Source organism: Copadichromis virginalis, linkage group LG18 (genome assembly GCF_057382275.1).
Source record: "Copadichromis virginalis isolate Kocher_CV1m ecotype Utaka linkage group LG18, C_Virginalis_male_GT1.1, whole genome shotgun sequence".
NCBI lineage: Eukaryota > Metazoa > Chordata > Actinopteri > Cichliformes > Cichlidae > Copadichromis > Copadichromis virginalis.
In genome coordinates, this window is record NC_140635.1 from 2219138 (window position 1) to 2237780 (window position 18643).

The 18643-nt window shown below is 38.7% G+C and overlaps 1 protein-coding gene and 2 long non-coding RNA genes across 3 annotated transcripts; all 3 read left to right on the forward strand.

Annotated features, from left to right (window-relative positions):
- Positions 1-2560: 2560 nt before the first annotated feature.
- LOC146686889 (uncharacterized) lies at positions 2561-7372 on the forward strand. Its single transcript, XR_014916472.1, has 4 exons — positions 2561-2639; positions 4633-4664; positions 5488-5513; positions 6760-7372. It is a non-coding gene; the product is annotated as an uncharacterized LOC146686889 (long non-coding RNA).
- A 5060-nt stretch (positions 7373-12432) lies between these two features.
- On the forward strand, positions 12433-15074 carry LOC146686890 (ATP-dependent DNA helicase PIF1-like). Its single transcript, XM_085439811.1, has 2 exons — positions 12433-14734; positions 14895-15074. The coding sequence occupies exons 1-2, from the start codon at positions 12446-12448 to the stop codon at positions 15003-15005; spliced, it is 2400 nt and encodes a 799-aa protein (XP_085295937.1). The 5' UTR covers positions 12433-12445; the 3' UTR covers positions 15006-15074.
- Positions 15075-16308: 1234 nt separating this feature from the next.
- LOC146686891 (uncharacterized) lies at positions 16309-17784 on the forward strand. Its single transcript, XR_014916383.1, has 3 exons — positions 16309-16765; positions 16945-17081; positions 17168-17784. It is a non-coding gene; the product is annotated as an uncharacterized LOC146686891 (long non-coding RNA).
- Positions 17785-18643: the final 859 nt, after the last annotated feature.

Genomic DNA, 18643 nt, shown 5'->3' on the forward strand with positions numbered 1-18643 from the left:
ACGGTTTGGAAATTATGGTCATTTGTTTGAGGGGAGTCCTCACTATGAGAAATAGGCTGCAATAATCCTGTGCCTCTCTCTGCTGCGTGTGTAAAAAGATGCACCTGTTTTGGCGGGAAAAAGTACACAGGCTCTCTGATTGGTGGATTCAAATTTAGCAGCTCCCAGGCTGACCTAGAAACTTACTTTTCTCTCCCTGTGCATTTTTTTTGCTGATTTTTTCATTTAACAAGTATATTTGAGGGACCCTCAGCATGTTCAGCATTTTTTCAGCTGTCCATTTTGCTTTTCCAATTTTTTTGTTTAACTTATTACTATTGTGCTAAATCATACTGTTTCTGCTATTTCATAAGATTTGTGCTTAATATAGTATTTCTGCTTTTAATAGGATTTGTGCTTAATATAGTATTTCTGCTTTTTATAGAATTTGTGCTTAATATAGTATTTCTGCTTTTTATAGAATTTGTGCTTAATATAGTATTTCTGCTAAATTATAGGATTTGTGCCTAATATAGTATTTCTGCTTTTTATAGTATTTGTGCTAAAACATAGTATTTCTACTAAATGTAGTATTTATGCTTAATCATAGTATTTCTATATATTTCTGCCAGGTCCCCAGGCAGCCAATCCTCTGTGAGGACTTAGACATTCAAATTTTCAAATCAGGGCCTGCACGGTTTCCCAGCCAATCATATATGTGTCCTGAGGCATTCAAATTTGCATATTGGGGCCTTCGTGGCTTCTAAGCCAGCCAATCATATCTGAGGGCTGAGGAATTCAAATCCACAAATCAGGGCCTGCACAGCTTCCCAGCCAGCCAATCATGTATGTGGGCTCCAGGCATTCAAATTTGCATATTGGGGAATTCGTGGCTTCTAAGTCAACAAGTCATCCATGTCATATATCTCTAAAAAATCATATTTTAATGATAAATTGTCAACACTTGAAGATTCCCCCATCTCTTCTGAACAAAACGGTGTAAGAATGACCCTTCTAGCCCCTACGGTTAGGAAATTATGGTCATTTGTTTGAGGGGAGTCGTCACTATGAGAAATAGACTGCAAAAATCCTGTGTGTCTCTGTGCTGCGTGTGTAAACAGAAGCACCTGTTTTGGCGGGAAAAAGTGCACAGGCTCTCTGATTGGTGGATTCAAATTCAGCAGCTCCCAGGCTGACCTAGAAACTTACTTCTCTCTCCCTGTGTGTGTGTGTGTGTGTGTGTGTGTGTGTGTGTGTGTGTGTGTGTGTGTGTGTGTGTGTGTGTGTGTGTGTGACAGAGAGAGAGAGAGAGAGAAAGGCTTTCAATGGGATGACCTCATTTCTATATATTTCTGCCAGGCAGCCAATCCTCTGTGCGGACTCAGACACAAATCACATATCAGGGCCTGCACGGCTTCCCAGTCAGCCAATCATATCTGAGGTCTTCCGTTTCCTCTCTCGTCATATCTCAGTGACGGTTGTACAAAGAGCAATGAAAATCGCAGTCAAAGTACACCAAAGTCCACTGATTCAGCCAGTAGAAGAATTATGCTTCTAGTCCACCTAGTGTTTGAGTTACACAACGTTTTGTAACTGCAAAAAATGGGGTTTTCCGCCTCTCACCGCGATCTAAATCTGACTCCTCATCACCCTGTTTTTCAAAGTGGCTCCTCTCTTTCCAAGTGGCGCAGTTGGTAATGACACGGGTCTGCAAACCAAAGGTCGTGGGTTCGATTCCACCTTGGTCAACATTTTTTTTTTCCCTACAAATTAATACACTGTCACAGACCAGTAATTCATATTCATCATTTATTACAATTCTGCAAACTTTTATGATTTTACCAGCTTCTGTTATCTTATACTATTTCTCCTAAATTCTTGTATTTTTGAGAAGTTATCATGTTTCTGGTAAGTTACAATATTTCTGCTAAGTTCTGCTATTGTATTTCTGCCAAGTATTATGTTTCCTCTAAGATATTGCAGTTCTGCGAAGTTATTACATTTTAGCAAAGTTCCTTTGCTTCTGCAAAGTTTTTACAATTTCTGCAACTTTTCAGCTTTTTCAGCTAGTTTTAGCAGACAGCTTCAGCTTTAAAGCAATTCAGAATTCATGATTACAACCAATATGTAGTAGAATAAAAGAAACAAATGTGCAATGAACATATCAGGAGTCCCTGTTAAAAAGTCTCATAGCAGTGGGGTTAAGGGACCTCCTGAACCTCTTGAGTCCTGCAGTGGAGTGAGATGAACCTCTGCAGCTCCTACTGTGAGGATGCTTAGGCGATCACCAACACCAGCTCCTTGGTGTTGGTGTTCAGCAGAAGACTGTTCTTATTACTGCAGTCAGTTAAATAAATCTATCATAATAAAGTACATTTTAACATAATGACCTTGTGTTTATTTATGTCTTTTAACCATTATTTCAAATTCAAAGAATCCTGTTTTAAACATTTATTAAACTTATAGAATTAAATTTCTGCTAGTTGCTTTTTGTTGCAAAAAAATCTAGTATAATAATATTTAAATTTACATATATTTTTCACGTTTTCCATGCCAATTTTGTGTGATTGCGGAGTTTCCCACTACCCGTGAATGCCTCTTTTTTTAACGTCTCTGCCTGACTCCTGAATCTCCGTCCACTCTCAGCTCGATCCCCACCGGTAAGCGCTGCTTCTCTGTCTCTCTTTTCTGAAATGAAATGTCTATAAGCTGTATGAGGGATTTACCCAGTTGTTGTTAGTGACTTATGAAGCCAGTCGAAGTATAAGTCATGTTAAAGTAACACAATGGCTGCTTTTTTAGTGAAACGTTGTAATTTTACTATTTAAAAGGAGTGTTTGGTATGCTAGCCCTAAGTGCTAACGCCTAGCCTAGCTGCTATAGGCCCAGTGTGAAATTAATATGGTTCATTTGATTGTTTATTACAGTTATTGTGTTGTATTTGGTTCATTCGGTGTGTTAGTGTTTCTGAGTCTGTTAGGGAAGCTGAAGTTAGTTCTCTTCACAAATCAGTCAGTTAAAACGGCCTCATTCTTTCGGTTGTAAGGTAATGAGCCGTCATTTTAGAACCACTGATTAGCTGCTGAAGCAGCAGGGTCGGCAACTTCAAAGGAGCCATTTTACCGCCATTAGCTGTGTCCCAAAACGTCGGCTGCATCTTTCGGAGGACCCGGCCTTCGCGGTCTACGTGGACCGAGAAGGCTGTGAAACTGGACGGTCTAGCCTTCAGATTTGCGTCACCGCTGTCTCGCTGGAGTTTAATAAACTCGGCCGTCTGCTCCTTGCTATTTAAAATATAACAGGACACTGGCGTAAATTCTCGACCGTTTAACGTTTATTGAGCTATGTGAAAATCCCGGAGGAACCCACCAGATGGATTAATAAAGCTTTATTTAATCTAATAATCTAATAACTTTGATCTCAGCCAAACCGATTTACTCCAGAACAAATAAAACACAGAAAAAGGCAAACAATTACATTTTTAAGTTATCAGAGTGACTTGTATATCATGTTTAACCTGAGTAGCGAAAGAGCGGGGGTCTGAACCCCCCTCCCGGCTTGCCATCGAGCCGGTGGGTGACAGACGTCTCTGAAAACGTCGGCACACTTTTGCAAATATGCGATGTCTTGATAAACCAAGCAGATATTTGCAATTTACACCGCTACTTTCTCGCCTAAAAATATGTTAAAAGTTTATGAAATGAAGGACTCATTTGTCGGCCGCATTTGAGACAGCCTTCGTCGACTGGCTGTGACATAATCGGCCTTCAAATGCGGCCTCCGGAGTTTGCAGCCGACATTTTGGGACACAGCTTCTGACTGAAAGCCGGGAGAAGAAGAGTCACGTGCCTGTACCGGTGTGTTTTTGTGCTGTGGGTTAATTAACAGAAGGGAGAGAGAGAGTGAGGATGAAACACATAATATAAGAATAATAACATCTCTTAACAAGAAGTTTTTTTTAATTAGGTAATTTTAGTTTTTTAGTTAAATTTTAAGAACTGTTTAACAAACACTTGTTTGTGCAGGTTGTTTTTTTTTTTTAAATAAAACCTTCACCTGCAGTTCTGTTTAACTTCTCACTTTGTGAAAAACTAACGAAATATAAAAAACGTCCACCTTCAAATAAATAAAATGCAGCAGTGCACCATTAATATTATAAATATGATATGTAGATATTTAAAACAACAGCATATTAAATGATACTGTGTGCAGGTGATAATATTTTTAGGAAGCAGAATTTGAATGCAGACGAACTCAGATGTTGAAGCCTACAAAAATATCATCCAAGCTTTCATTTATGATTGTTCATGCTTTGAAATTGTGATGTCAGAATTTGATAAAGTGTGCAGAGCTAGGTGTAGTAAATCATTGCTTATTAAATCTACTGTGTTATCTAATAGCACCAAACTAATAGAGCTATCACATAACTGAGAAACGTGTGTGGCTTATTACAAATGGATGAAAGCACATTTTACCTTAATGAAGATGTAATCTTTAATAAGGTGTAGAAAAAAGAGGTGAGTTGTTTGTTGCTGTGGTAAACAAAGAAGTGTACTGAATCTTTTGTACTACACAGAGTGATGCAGTATTGACTGTGATGCTGATTTGAGTTGTCTTATTCTGTGTTTTTGTGCTTTGTCTTTTGTTACACAGAGTGAAAGAGATCTTTGGTTTTGCCTTTGCTGGTAAGTAAACAGTGATTGTAACTGAAGCAGTATGAACCTGGCATTGCGTAGCACATTTGGCAACTTACATACAGTAGTCTGACTTTTTGTGATATGTTTCCATTTACTGATTGGCAAAAACACAAAGTCATAATGAAAAACTAAGAGAACCAGAGGTGTGAGTGGACATTGTTAGGTACATTACAGCCAGTGTGTCTAATTAGTTTATCACTTATTTGGTGAATATAATGTGTTTTAAAATTAAATAGAAAAGTTGCCAAAAAGGTACACTGCAAAATACATAAATATTCCTAGCAACGGGTACAATGAGAGGACTTTTTAGTGTAAAAATTTAAGACATTTAATTTTAATTACAAAACATGGTGCACCTCTGCTATTGTAACATGTCAATATTTATTTTAAGATTTACATATTCATATCAGACATGATGAGGTTTTCTGTTGCTTCTGATTTATATAATTACTTTGTATCTAACATTTTTAAAAGTTTTGGTTTTCACACTTTACTAGTACTGACCTGTTGTAGAAAATGTTGGAGCCACAAAGCTTCTGTGTAGAAAATATTTGGTATATCCTGCACTTGTGCCAACAAATATTGGTGGCTATTCTTTGTATTTCTGTAGTAAAGAATGCTTTTATTACACTTGCTATAGCCATGTGAGACGCTGCAGTTCATTTATCTCCTCTTTAGACTACAGTAAGCTCATAAAGCCTTAAATAAATTTACTAGTTAATTTATGTCACAGTAAATTGGATTGTGTGTGAAGAGGCTCAACAGTCTGAATCATCAAACAGTGATCTGATGAATTGTTTCCTTTCTCTAGACTGCTGATCTGATCGTCTCAGTCTGGTAAGTAAAGGTTTGTCTGAGGTGCAGTTCTGGGAAATGTTTCTCATTATAGGAGATTCAGTTTAGTGCAGTGAGTCAGCACAGCTCTTGGGAATAATCAGATCATAGAAAAGTCTATGTAAACATTTCCAGACTTACAGATCTCTCTTATCATCATAGTACATTTTTAATTAGGCCCTAATATCGGCCATGCTAAGTTTATTGTAGATTTAGTGGAGTGTGTATTAAACATGCCCCAAATTTGACTGAAAAATGTAGAAACTGCTGTTTAGGAGTCATCTGTCTCCAAATTTTTCATTTTGCCAAAAGTCATACTGAGTAAATTATTTTTTACTTTTATGTTAACTGCTCCCCAGACATTATGATATACTGTTGTACCAGGTAAGTACACACAGAAACGGGAATTTGAGACCTTTGGGCATTTAGGATCATGTGAGTTGAGTGCATGTGAAGTGTTTAAAGCAGGTGGTCTGAAACTGTCTGCTCTGACTTCATTGTGTGGGTTTAGCTTGACCATATAATGTTTATAGTAAGTTACTATAGCACCATATCTTGGTTTACAGACTCTGTTTGTTTTTATTGTGTTAATAGAATGCGAAAATGTCCTTAGAAATGTTCCACCACCATATGATAAACATTTTTATTCAGTTGAATCTAATAATGTACTGTACAACTCTTCAGTGTGTAATGATATATATGTTCTGTATTTTTCGGACTGTAAGGCGCACTAAATTCTAAGGCACATTAAGCCAAACAAAACAGATAAGTCAAACTTTATTCAACTCATTTACAATAACTCTCAAAATTGTTCAGTTGTAAGACATAAAATACAGAACAATACGCTTACTTTTCAGGATTTATGGACTGATGAATGTGGATTGATCAGTTTGAAATCTGCTACATAAGCATGGCTCTCAACAGGTGCCAGGCCCTTATACACACACACCATATTATGTTGAAGCACAGTACGAATTACTCTACGAGGGTGCTGACTATGGTAGCCATGCTCCGACGATACATCAAGTGGTGCTGCTTTGTAGCTTACCAAAGTCATACTAAAACATTTGACAGAGTGCCGTGTACCACATAGAATTGGTTTGAAATCAGTAAGCACAACCATACATAAGGTGCACTGTCTATTTTTGAGAAAATTAAAGGCTTTTAAATGTGCCTTATAGTCTGAAAAATAGGGTAAAGCCAGGTTTATTGGAAGTGTGTCTAATTCCACTTTCTTTCTGTCTTACAGGTGACCTGCTGCAGAAAACCCTCTCCCTCTATCATTAACAAGCCATTAACAAGCAAATTCAGTCTGTCCTATCACTCTCCCTCTCCCTGCTCCATCTTTTTTGACAAGCCATTCTATCTTCTATCATTTCTCCGCCATGTACTCTATCTAATTTTGACAAGCATAAGCCCTAGTTTGACAAGAAACCAAGTTTGACAACAAACCAAGGTTGACAACAAACCAAGTTTTTGGAAATTGAAGTTACCGCAACTTCGACGATCTGTTTTCAGAAATCTGAGAGATCTCTGCTCTCACTGCTCCTTCTTTCCTGTCGTTAAACTCTCTCATATCCACTCATTTTACTGGAAATTACAAGTAAGAAGTTGAATATACAGTACAGTAGAAGTCACTGTAGAAACTATTTACACAGCCCTAAATTTGTCATTTTAATTTTGCATTACACTTTGGAATAAACATTGATTGGCTGTTTGGCTTACAGGTGCAATTACTTTGAGAAATTATATAAAATATACACCTCTTAAAGGTTTATTTGTAATAAGACAATCTGGTTATTTTGTAATATATACATTCAGACTGCTCTATTTAGATAAATATTAAATTAGATTCAAATACATTTTTCAAGTCTGTTTCACTGGCTATAACATTTGACTACAAGTTTAAACTATTATTATTTAAGGACAAACCCTTTTTTTGTCACTCAGTGTAAGTATTCAGTTACAATTGTCATCTAGAGGCTGCCCTGAGAACCCAGACTTCCTGTTTCCTGACTGCTGCAGAACATCCAGCTGAAGAATCCTCATCGCCTGTCATCTGATCACTACACCACCACAGCTCCTTATATTTGCTTTAGATTTTAGATATCTGAAAGATTTACACAAAGTCTACTTTAAAACTAAGAGTTTTATTATAGCCTGTTGATTGATTGTTGAGATTTATTCTGCATATTACTTCACAGAAGTATAGACCTATTCATTAACCAGTCTGGTTAAAAAAAAAAAAAGTATAATATACAGTTTTTGAAAAAGCTACAATAAAACTTTTTAAAGATCTTTCCATAACTTTTATATTGAGTTTGTATTTAAGTCAGCCTTTTACATCAATTAAACGGTCATAAGAACACTTTACCATTTGTATAGTTTTACATTTATCCATTTAATAGAAACTTGAGGAGTTTTTCAGTGTTTACAGGTTGATTTTTGTATACATTTGTGTATAAATACATATAAGGTCCAGTTTGTACTTGCACAAAATGCCAAGGAAAGGTCAAAGGTCACAGTCCCAGAAGCTTAGATGGCAAAAGCAGAAGGAACAGGTAAATCTTTCTCAGACCGGTGAGCAGGTAAAGGTGTCTGTTACAAGTATTCCCAGTCCAGAAGTGCAGCTCAGCGTTCAGACAGCCGCAGTGTCTTATGCAGATGTGGTAAAGAGAGGTGTTTGCTCATCATTGGTGCCAAATGCTAAAGTACAGCAGGTAATCCAAACTGAACCCCAGCTAACTGTGCAAACGCAGCATGATGGAGAAGCTCCAGGACCGTCTCATGTACAGGTTACAAACAGTGAAAGTCGTCCACAAGTGAGTAGCATCTGTGCATCCCGAAGCCAGGCCAATGCTAAGTATGGAAAGTACCGGAATCAGCAATGCATGGCGAACAGTTTGGTTTTCCTGTCATTCTTACACGAGGATGAATTCATTACCAGAGCAGATCTTAACCGTGTGTTGGACAAAGGCCATGCCGTGTATTCAGATGCCAGAAAGAGGTTTGTGAACAGCGTGTTTCTAGCCTGTGATGAACTTCCCACTGTGATCATCAGCCGCAGACACGAGTATCAAGTCGACATGTCTCAGTTTGCTCTTTATGGCACATTTGACGGTACAGATCATCTTCCGAGCCTTGAACAGGGACTACAGTGTTTGGCTTCAGACATTTGCTATGCTTTGCTAGTCATGGGAGGAACCGCCATTGCAGTTTCCAGGCTGACTTCAGGTGAATACGCATATTTTGATCCTCACCCACGTAAGTCTACAGGAATGCCATTGTCGCTAAGTGTAAGTGGTGGAACTGCAGTTATGTTAAAATTCACACGTCTTAACGACATGATTGACAGGATCAAACGTTTGTACCGAATGTGTAGCATCGCACCAACCTGTACCTATGAGCTACAGCCTGTTGAGTTCCACAGTGAAAACGTTGCTGACCAAAGAAATGCTGATGAAAACAGACAAACAGCTACAACTGTTCCAGCACCAGCTTTAAATGAACCTAAATTTGAAACCCCCAAATCCACTGAGAAAACACAGAAAACTGTGGCCGACACTTTAGCTACTGAAGTGATGTCATCCAGAGTGGATTATTCAAATGAGCCAGCTGCTGAGCTGAACAATTCTGATTATTTAGAAATAGAAACCTCTGCATCTTCTGTAAGAGACACTCAGGTAACAAAAGATTCTGTTCCTCTGAATGATTTAAACACTGCCTCCTGTTTAACTATGACAACAGATGAACTCTCACATAAACTGTTGAAGCATAATAAACAGCAAAGGAGAAAGATTAGGAGACGACTGTTGGTCCAAGAAAAACTACCACAGAGAAGGGAAAATCAGAAAAAGAAAGAAAGACAGATGTACGCTTTTGATGAAAGCTTTAAGGCAAAGAAAAAAGATTCTAGCAGAAAGTCTCATGATCCTGATCACAGACAGAAGAAGAGTGTGTACAAAAATAATCTGTGTAAACTCAATGCTACATATAGAGAGAAACAGAGAGAACATTTTAGAAAAATCTATAGAGATAGTGCTAAAATTAGAGAGAGAAAAAGAGAACGTGTCATAAGGATGTATAAAGAAGATTCTTCATTCAGAGAAAAGCAGAAGGAACGTATAACAAGAACATATAGAGAATCTCCCATTTTTCGAGAAAAGCAGAAGGAACGTATAACAAGAACATATAGAGAATCTCCCATTTTTCGAGAAAAGCAGAAGGAACGTATGAGAAAAACATATAAAGAATCTTATAGACAATCTCCTATATTCAAAGAACAGCAGAAGGAACGTATAAGAAGAAATTACAGAACTTGTGCTGGATTCAGAGAGAAACATAAAGCTTACATGAGGTCATATGTTTCTAACCTATATAAAGAAAGTGTAGAATTTAGACAGAAAAAAAAATGTTACATCACTAAACGTTATGGAGAAGAGAGACAATTTCAGCAGCAACACAAGGACAATATGAGAGAACGAATGAGAGTAAAATATTGGAACAGTATTTCTTTTAGACAGATGCATAATATCAGATGTGCAATGAAAATAAAAAGAAAATATCGTCAGATGCATCGACCAGCTGACAGTTTACAGTGTCATCCAGAGAACACTTTAATGAATGAGGCCATATCTCGTTTCAGATCCAACATTAAGTCAGCACCATCTTATGTTTGTACTGTTTGTCTAAAAGCTTCTTTTCCTAATCAGGTGAAAATCTGCAAAAGAGAAAATTACTCAAAACACCAAATTGTAGCTCAGCAGTGTCTAACTGGTAAATTTGTTCATGTGTGTGACGAAGCATGTCATGATCACTGCAGCTTTCCTGTTGAGAGAAAAAAGGAGTATATCTGTCACACGTGTCACAGTTCCCTCAAAAGTGGACGCATGCCAAGACTTGCTGCTGTCAACGGTTTAGAACTGCAGGATATTCCAGCTGAACTGTGCGATCTCAACATTCTGGAGAGACATCTGATTGCCAAATGCATACCATTTGCTAAGATTATTCCACTTCCAAAGGGCAGACAGAGACTCATACGTGGTAATGTGGTGTGTGTACCATCTGAAGTCCAACAAACAGTTGACAGTTTACCGAGGATCAGAAGCCAATCACAGATCATGAGGATAAAGCTGAAAAGACGACTGTGCTACAAAGGCCATCAGCTGTTCCAGACTGTCACCTGGTCTAAACTCATTCAAGCCCTGCGTAAACTCAAACAAATTCATCCACAGTACACAGATATTATTATCAGAGATGATGCATTGCTTTGTGATCCAACGTTACCTGATGATGACAGCAGTGATGAAGCCAGCATGGGAAGTGATGATTATGATGAAGCAGATTTAATGGAAATTGACAACTATGAAAAAGATGCCCTTTTGTGCGAAAGTGAGTCTGAAAGTGACCAAGCTATTAATATGCAATCCTGTGATGAACAACCAGAGGAACAAAATCCAGATGAACCAGAAAGTGATTTGAACAATGGAGGTTTTGCTCTAGAAAGTTGTCTGCAGCCTGTAGACATTTCAGAAGAGATTCTCTGTTTCACTGATAACACATATTGTGTGGCTCCTGCAGAAAGAAACAATCCTGTTAGCTTCTTCAGAACTCCTCATTTGGAAGCCATGGCATTTCCTGTGCAGTTTCCTACCGGTCAGAATACACTGGATGAAAAGAGACTTCTTAAACTCACACCAAGTGCTTACTTCAAGTCAAGGCTTTTCAACATTGATGCAAGATTTGCTAAAGACACAAATTACCTGTTTTTCTCACAGTTTGTCACTGAAATACATTTGGCTAATTCCAGCATGACAATACAGCTAAGGAAAGGTAAAACTATGACCAAAGATGGACGCAAAATCACATCGGGAATGTTACAAAGTAAGACAGAAGTAGAGAAGCTGGTAAGAAATAAAGATGCAATCAGATTTATGCAGCCACTCAGAGGAACTCCAGCTTACTGGCAGAAAACTACCAAAGATTTATTCAGTATGATTCGTCAAATAGGAACACCTCAGTTCTTTGTCACTTTCTCTGCTGCTGAGATGAGATGGCCTGAAGTGATTCAAGCAATAAAGAGACAGCAAGGTGAAGAGGTTGATTTTGAAGCCCTGGACTGGTCAGAAAAGTGTGAAATTCTAAGATCAAATCCAGTAACCACCATGCGGATGTTTGATAAGCGTGTTGAGGCTTTGTTCAGAGATTTGCTTTTTTCTCCTGCACAGCCCCTTGGTGAGATCATTGATTACTTTTACAGAGTTGAGTTCCAGCACAGAGGTAGTCCACATATACACATGTTGCTGTGGATTCGAGAAAAGGTAGAAGCAGATGTGGATGATGACCAAACTGTCTGTGACTTTGTGGACAGATACATCTCAGCTCAACTCCCTGATCCAGAAAAACAACCTGAACTGCACAAAAAAGTCTCTGAACTACAAAAGCACAGCAAGAACCACACAAAGACATGCTTTAAGAGTGTGAACTCTGGTTGTAGATTTGGGTTTCCAAAACCACCATCCACAAGAACAATGATTGTGAGACAGGATGAGGATTCAGACACTGAAGCTGCAAAAGCCAAACTCAGACCTTTGTTGAACCTGCTGAAGGAACCTGAAGCTGCTTCCCTCACCATAGAGCAGATTCTGTCACGATGCAACTTGACAATGAATGAGTATGAACAATGCCTCCAGAACATAAACAAGAAAACAGCTCTGATTCTGAATCGTGACCCAAAGGACTGTTGGATCAACAATTACAACCCAGATCTGCTTGAAGCCTGGAACTCTAATTTAGATGTCTCATTCATTTTGAATGCCTATTCATGTGTAGAATACCTCTGTAAATATATAACAAAGAAAGAATCTGGCCTCTCTGAATACCTGAAGACAGTTATCGATAACTCTGATAAGAACACCGTCAATGAATGTGATGAAATGAGAGCTGTGATGCAGGCTTACTCAAAAAAGAGAGAGATCAGCGCACAGGAGTGTGTGACTCGAGTCTGTGGCCTAAAAATGAAAAAATGTTCCCGCAGTGTTGTATTTGTACCAACAGATGATAACCCAGTAAAAATGAGTCGGCCCATGAGCTTCCTGGAAAGCACAACACATGACAGCTGTAATATTTGGATGACAAGTTTGAGTGATAAATACAAATGCAGACCTGAGACCCCAGAATATGAGGAAATGTCGCTGGCTGATTTTGCTGCCCTGTGCCGGTTGGTGAGTGGTCCAAATGAAGGAAAAGATGTGCTTCCTCTTCTAAACCAGCTTGGATTTGTACAAAGGCGAAAGAATGATAAACCAGCTATAATCAGGTATTACCACTGTTCACAGGAAAAAGATCCTGAGCAATATTATGGTCGACTGTTGAGACTTTACCTTCCACACAGATCAGAGCAGGAACTGAAACCACAATGTTTCCAAACCTATCAGTCCTTCTACAACTCGGGTTTTGTGCGACTTCCATGTTCAGACCACAGTGAGTCTGTGAAACGGATTGTGAAAAGAAATAAAGACAAGTATGAGAAGAACTCTGAGGATATTGAGAGTGCACTGGAAGAGTTTGAACAAAATAGGGATGTTGTGATCGATGAATGGTGTAATCTTGCTCCTGAATCTGAAGTTGTGAGGCTGCAATGTGATGAGAATCTTCCTGAGAGACATTCTGATGATGAGAACGAACAGGAGAATGTTCCCGACTACAGTCGTCAGTCTGATGCTGTAACAGAGATCAGAGCCATCAGAGAACAACCTGCAGTAGATCCAGCCGTGGTACGTGTAATGTATCAGAATCTGAACCAGAAGCAGGCCTGCGTGTTCTATACTATAAGAGACTGGTGTATTCAGCGAGTTTGTGGTTTGAACCCAGATCCATTTTTCTTCTATATCAACGGTGGTGCAGGAACTGGAAAGTCACATCTGATTAAATGTATTCACTCTGAAGCATCAAAGATCCTGAGCAGACTGCCTGCTAATGCAGAAGAAGCTGACATATCAAATCCAACTGTTTTACTGACTTCATTTACCGGTACAGCAGCTTTTTCTATCAATGGCTCTACATTACATTCTCTACTGAAACTACCCAGGAGTCTGAAACCACCCATTCAAGGACTTGGTAACCAACTGGATGAAGTCAGATCTGAGCTGATGAATGCAGAAATTATTGTTATTGATGAGATTTCAATGGTTTCAAAACCCCTTTTTGCCTATGTGGATGCAAGACTGAAACAAATCAAAGGCACTCAGAGACCTTTTGGTGGAATGTCAGTTTTAGCTGTTGGAGATTTTTACCAGCTGCCACCAGTGCGACAGTCTAAACCTCTCTGCGTTTACGATCCAGAACAGATTGACCTATGGCAGGAACATTTTCAGATGATCACTCTAACCGAGATCATGCGTCAGAAAGATGATGTGGCCTTTGCAGAGATGCTGAACAGGATTAGAGTGAAAGAAAAGACGGATGAGCTTTCTCAGTGCGACAGAGATTTGTTGTCACAGGCTGTGACTGCACCAGAAGAATGTCCAACTGAGGTCTTACACATTTATGCCACCAACAAGAATGTGGAATCCCATAACACAGATACCCTGAAGAAGCTTCATTCAAACATCATAATCATCACTGCAGACGATTTCCAGAAGGATAAACGTACAGGCAGAATGGAACGAAGAGACAAACCATTTACAGGTGGGAGAAATGATTTACCTGACACTCTGAATGTTGCTGAAGGAGCTCGAGTCATGCTGACCAGAAACTTGGACACACTAAACGGTTTAGTCAACGGTGCTTTTGGTATACTGGTAAAGGTGGTGAGATCTGAAAATGATGGACACATAATCAAACTGGGGCTCAGAATGGACAACCGGCAGCCTATGAGACACAACCGCAGTGCTAATGCAGCATCTGATGATCTGGTTTACATTGAGAGAGCAGAGGAGAGTCTGAAGTTTAAAGGAGCGGTACGCAGACAGTTTCCTGTAAAGCTAGCATTTGCCTGCACAATTCACAAAACTCAGGGTCTTACAACACAGACAGCTGTAGTTTCAATGAAGAACATTTTTGAACCAGGTATGGCTTATGTTGCTCTCAGCAGGGTGACGTCTCTCAGTGGACTCTATTTGCAGGACTTGGATGAGAAAAAGATTTACTCCAATCCCGAGGTAACTGCAGCACTCCAAACCATGAGACAAGCCAGCGTTGAGGAAATGATGCCTCTTCTTCAGGTCAGAGAAACAGCCAGCAGACTTGACACTCTTACACTGATCCATCACAATACGGAGGGTTTGCCATCTCACATCAGTGACATCAAGAGTCATCATGAAATGTGTTTAGCAGATGTTTTGTGTCTCACAGAGTCTCACCTCCAAGGCTCCTTTGTTGCAGACAGTCTTCATTTGGATGGCTACACCATGTTCAAACGCAACAGACATGTGTCCTACACAAACTTTCCTCACATGGCCAGCAGAAGTGGTGGTGGAGTTGTTGTGTATTTGAGGAATCATTTTCAGGTTCAGGTAAAACAGTATCTGCATAATGTCACTGATCTTGAGTTTTTAGTGTTGAAGGTTCAGGCTCCATTCCCTGCACTCATTGCTGTTGTGTACAGACCCCCTGACTACAGTTTGACACCATTCATGCAAAACCTGGTAAGTCTTTTAGATTCCCTTGAAATAATGGACTGTCACCCAATCATTGTGTGTGGAGATTTTAATGAGAACCGCTTGCAGAGTGGAAGAAAACAGATTCTGGAGCAGTTTCAGTCGAGAGGGTATTCACAGCTGATCACTTCTGCCACTACAGACAAGAACACCCTGCTTGACCTCATTTTTATTTCTCAGCCAGATCAATGTCTCCATTCCGGTGTTCTGAGATCATACTACAGTTACCACAACCCTGTGTTTTGTGTCCTGTCCTCGAGCCAATCATGAAGTCGTCTGGTGAGTTTTGAAACAATTACAGATCATGTTTGTTACAGAGTTTACTGATTGTAGAGTATGAAAAAGATTTTTCATTGGAAAAAATTGTCTTCCCTACTCTGTCTGTAAGAAGACCCTTTCTTATTGCAATGTTATTAATCATGTCACCAAATCATGGCTGTACTTCATGCAGAGCCGGGAGATCTGCTTTCTGTTATCATGCACCTCAGATCTGAAATATACTGCATTAAACGGACATAATTTATTTTTTATTCTCATGTTTTAAATGACTAAATCTACTTATACATTTTTTCAGGGATGTTAATTGTCATCTCCTTTTTTGATACTTTTTTTACTCTGACGTATGTATCTCAACAAACGAGATCTTCCCCTCCAAGATGCTTTCAAATATGAAATAGTAAATAAATAAATCACAGATAAATGCAGGTATTTATTATGGGTCACATGAATAAATACAGACAATTATATTTTCTTGATTATAGTAAATTTTGTAGAATCAAATGTTTTTTGGATGAATGAGGTTTTGCTTATCATGTTTTACAGGTAAAAAATGTTAAAAGTTTTAAACTATCTTTAGGCTACCAGAGATGTCTATAATTATACATTATGTAGAGAAAAACATTTTCACAGCTTACAGAATTTGTATAAAAACTGATTTAGAAGTACATGGAAAGTTTCTGCATCAATTTTCTGACTTGAACTTTATCCGGGTGGGTTTGGGTTTGGGTGGATAAAGGCCAAGTCAGAATTCTCTGAGCAGCTGGAAAAAGCTGCTAATAAACAAAGACATCAGAAAGCGGGGGCTTTAGGTGTAGCCCCCGCTTTCTGACGCACTAATTAGATTTAGTAACTGACACCCCATACCAGCATTATATAGACACTTGGGGGCTGAGATGGGTGGGTGGGGAGGGGGGGTGGGTGGTGTTAAAAGCACTTTATGTTTTGTAGATGTATTTTTTTCAGACAGGGCACACACAGTCCTGTTTCCTTTGTGGGAAAACCTTCAAACTTCACCATCCTCAGCTGAAACAACAACATCTTAACACCATCTTCATGAACTGCTGAGCCAAACCTGATCCATCAGTGCTGGACTGCACAGATAACTACATGCCACACAGAGACTGCTGTTTTATGAACTGCCATACCAGTATGTCTTCAATGGAGAAGATGACACACCCATCACCTGACCTCCTGCCTGATCTGGAGACCATCATGATGCTGCCACACTACACACCTCTGAGACCATGAATGATGACTCCTACTGAGGAAACTGTATTTCCTGTCAGAGATGCTCAGTGATCCTCAGAGCAGAGAGAGGTATGATTCTTTATCTTTGATAAAAAATGTCAGTGTTTTTAATTCAATTAATTAATTAAAATCCTGTTTAGTGCATAAATAATTCCACACTCAAATGATTATACTTGTTGACACTTTTTGAGTTTTAATTCACATTATGGATTACAAATCTATGCTTTTTCTACTGTCTCTCTGTGCAGGTATTGCTGTCTTCTGAGTTCTTCAGTGTCCCAACTGAGACATTCAAACCTCATTGCAGAGCTCATGTCTTTCCTCACCATCATGTGAGTGTGAGATTGCTCTGGATTCTGGTTATGTGGCCTGCAGCACCTATAAGGTATTTCAACATTGTTCATTGCATAACTTATTTGTAGTTTTTAGGCCTTAACACAAATAAAATGTTCCTTTTTCTGTATTTTTTAGAACAAGCTCATCCAGTGTGCCTGCATTCCAGCTTCTTAGACTCTACTCAAGTGGACAGAGTATCAGTGTTTGGCCACTCTTACAGACACCGACTTCTGTCAACTCACTGCTACTGATCAGGCACCTGACTCCAGGAAGACAGAGGGCTGCAAGCCTGTCATCGTTTCCAGTGTGGCTTTGTATTCTTGGGGTAGCATCAGATTTTTCCCACAAATATTCAAAGGTAACACTTATTTTAAGCGTAGTTATTAAGTCAAAAGTCTTCCCTTGTGTTAATTTTATTTTTTTTATTTGTTTTTGTTTTCTTTTAGATTTATGTGCAGTGATCGGATGTGGTGGAGCTTTGTTAACTGTGTGGAAAACATCTGTTTGTGATGATATTTACAATGAGGCTTTAAGGTGACAGTTTCCATGTAATTTCAATCCTTTTACTAAGCAAAAACATGTTTGCAATTAACATATTTTTTTTCAGTTTTGTCTTTTGGATTTATGGTTAACATTCCTCTGTGACAGCAAATACTAAACTGGTCCAAGTAACCAGCATATCATTGGTCAAAGGCAAAAAGGACCACATGTCACGCTAGCAATGAATTATTGACTGTGTTTGTGTCACCAGATTTAACAAACAATATCAGACATGAAACTGAACTCTGGATTAATGTGCAGATTTTTTTTGTGTTTTTTTTATTGTTGAATAATTATTTTGTAGAACAAACCCAATCTATTTACCCAAACAATGTAACTTGTTTGGGTAAATAGTGGATTAATATATCTAAGTCTATAAGTATAGCAAGCTGAATTCATACAGACACACAGCTCTAAATCCTGGATTGTAGGATGTACAAAAATGATCATGTGATTATTATGGACATTTAAATAACTATATCTATTGAACCATTACATGTATTCTTTTTAGAAATTACACAATCTCAAAATGTGAAAAAAGAAAGTGTTTAAGAGAATAAATAATGTGTGTTTGTATGAATCCTGCCTTAGTATGGGGTGTCAGTAACTACATTAGTATAGAGTAGGTCTAACAGTGGTTTTCCACATCTGCTCTAATACAGCGGTCCCCAAACTTTTTTGCGCCATGGACCGGTTTATGCCCGACAATATTTTTCATGGACCGGCCTTTAAAGTGTCGCGGATAAATATAACAAAATAAAACTAGTACCGGTACCGAAAAAAAGAAAATTTATTCATAACACACGTCAAAAGACCCAGGAAAACCGAGTTAACGATAAAAACGATAACAAAATAACGCTGAAAACCGATAAAAACCCTGAAAACGATACATTTCACACCTGAGCCTCATCTCTCGCGGCCCGGTACCAAACGACTCACGGACCGGTACCGGTCCGAGGCCCGGGGGTTGGGGACCGCTGCTGTAATATATATAGATAATGGGTCAGACATATAAAGTCATTTTGAAAAGTTCATAAAGGTCATTTATATGTGTTCCTCTTTATCATTTTA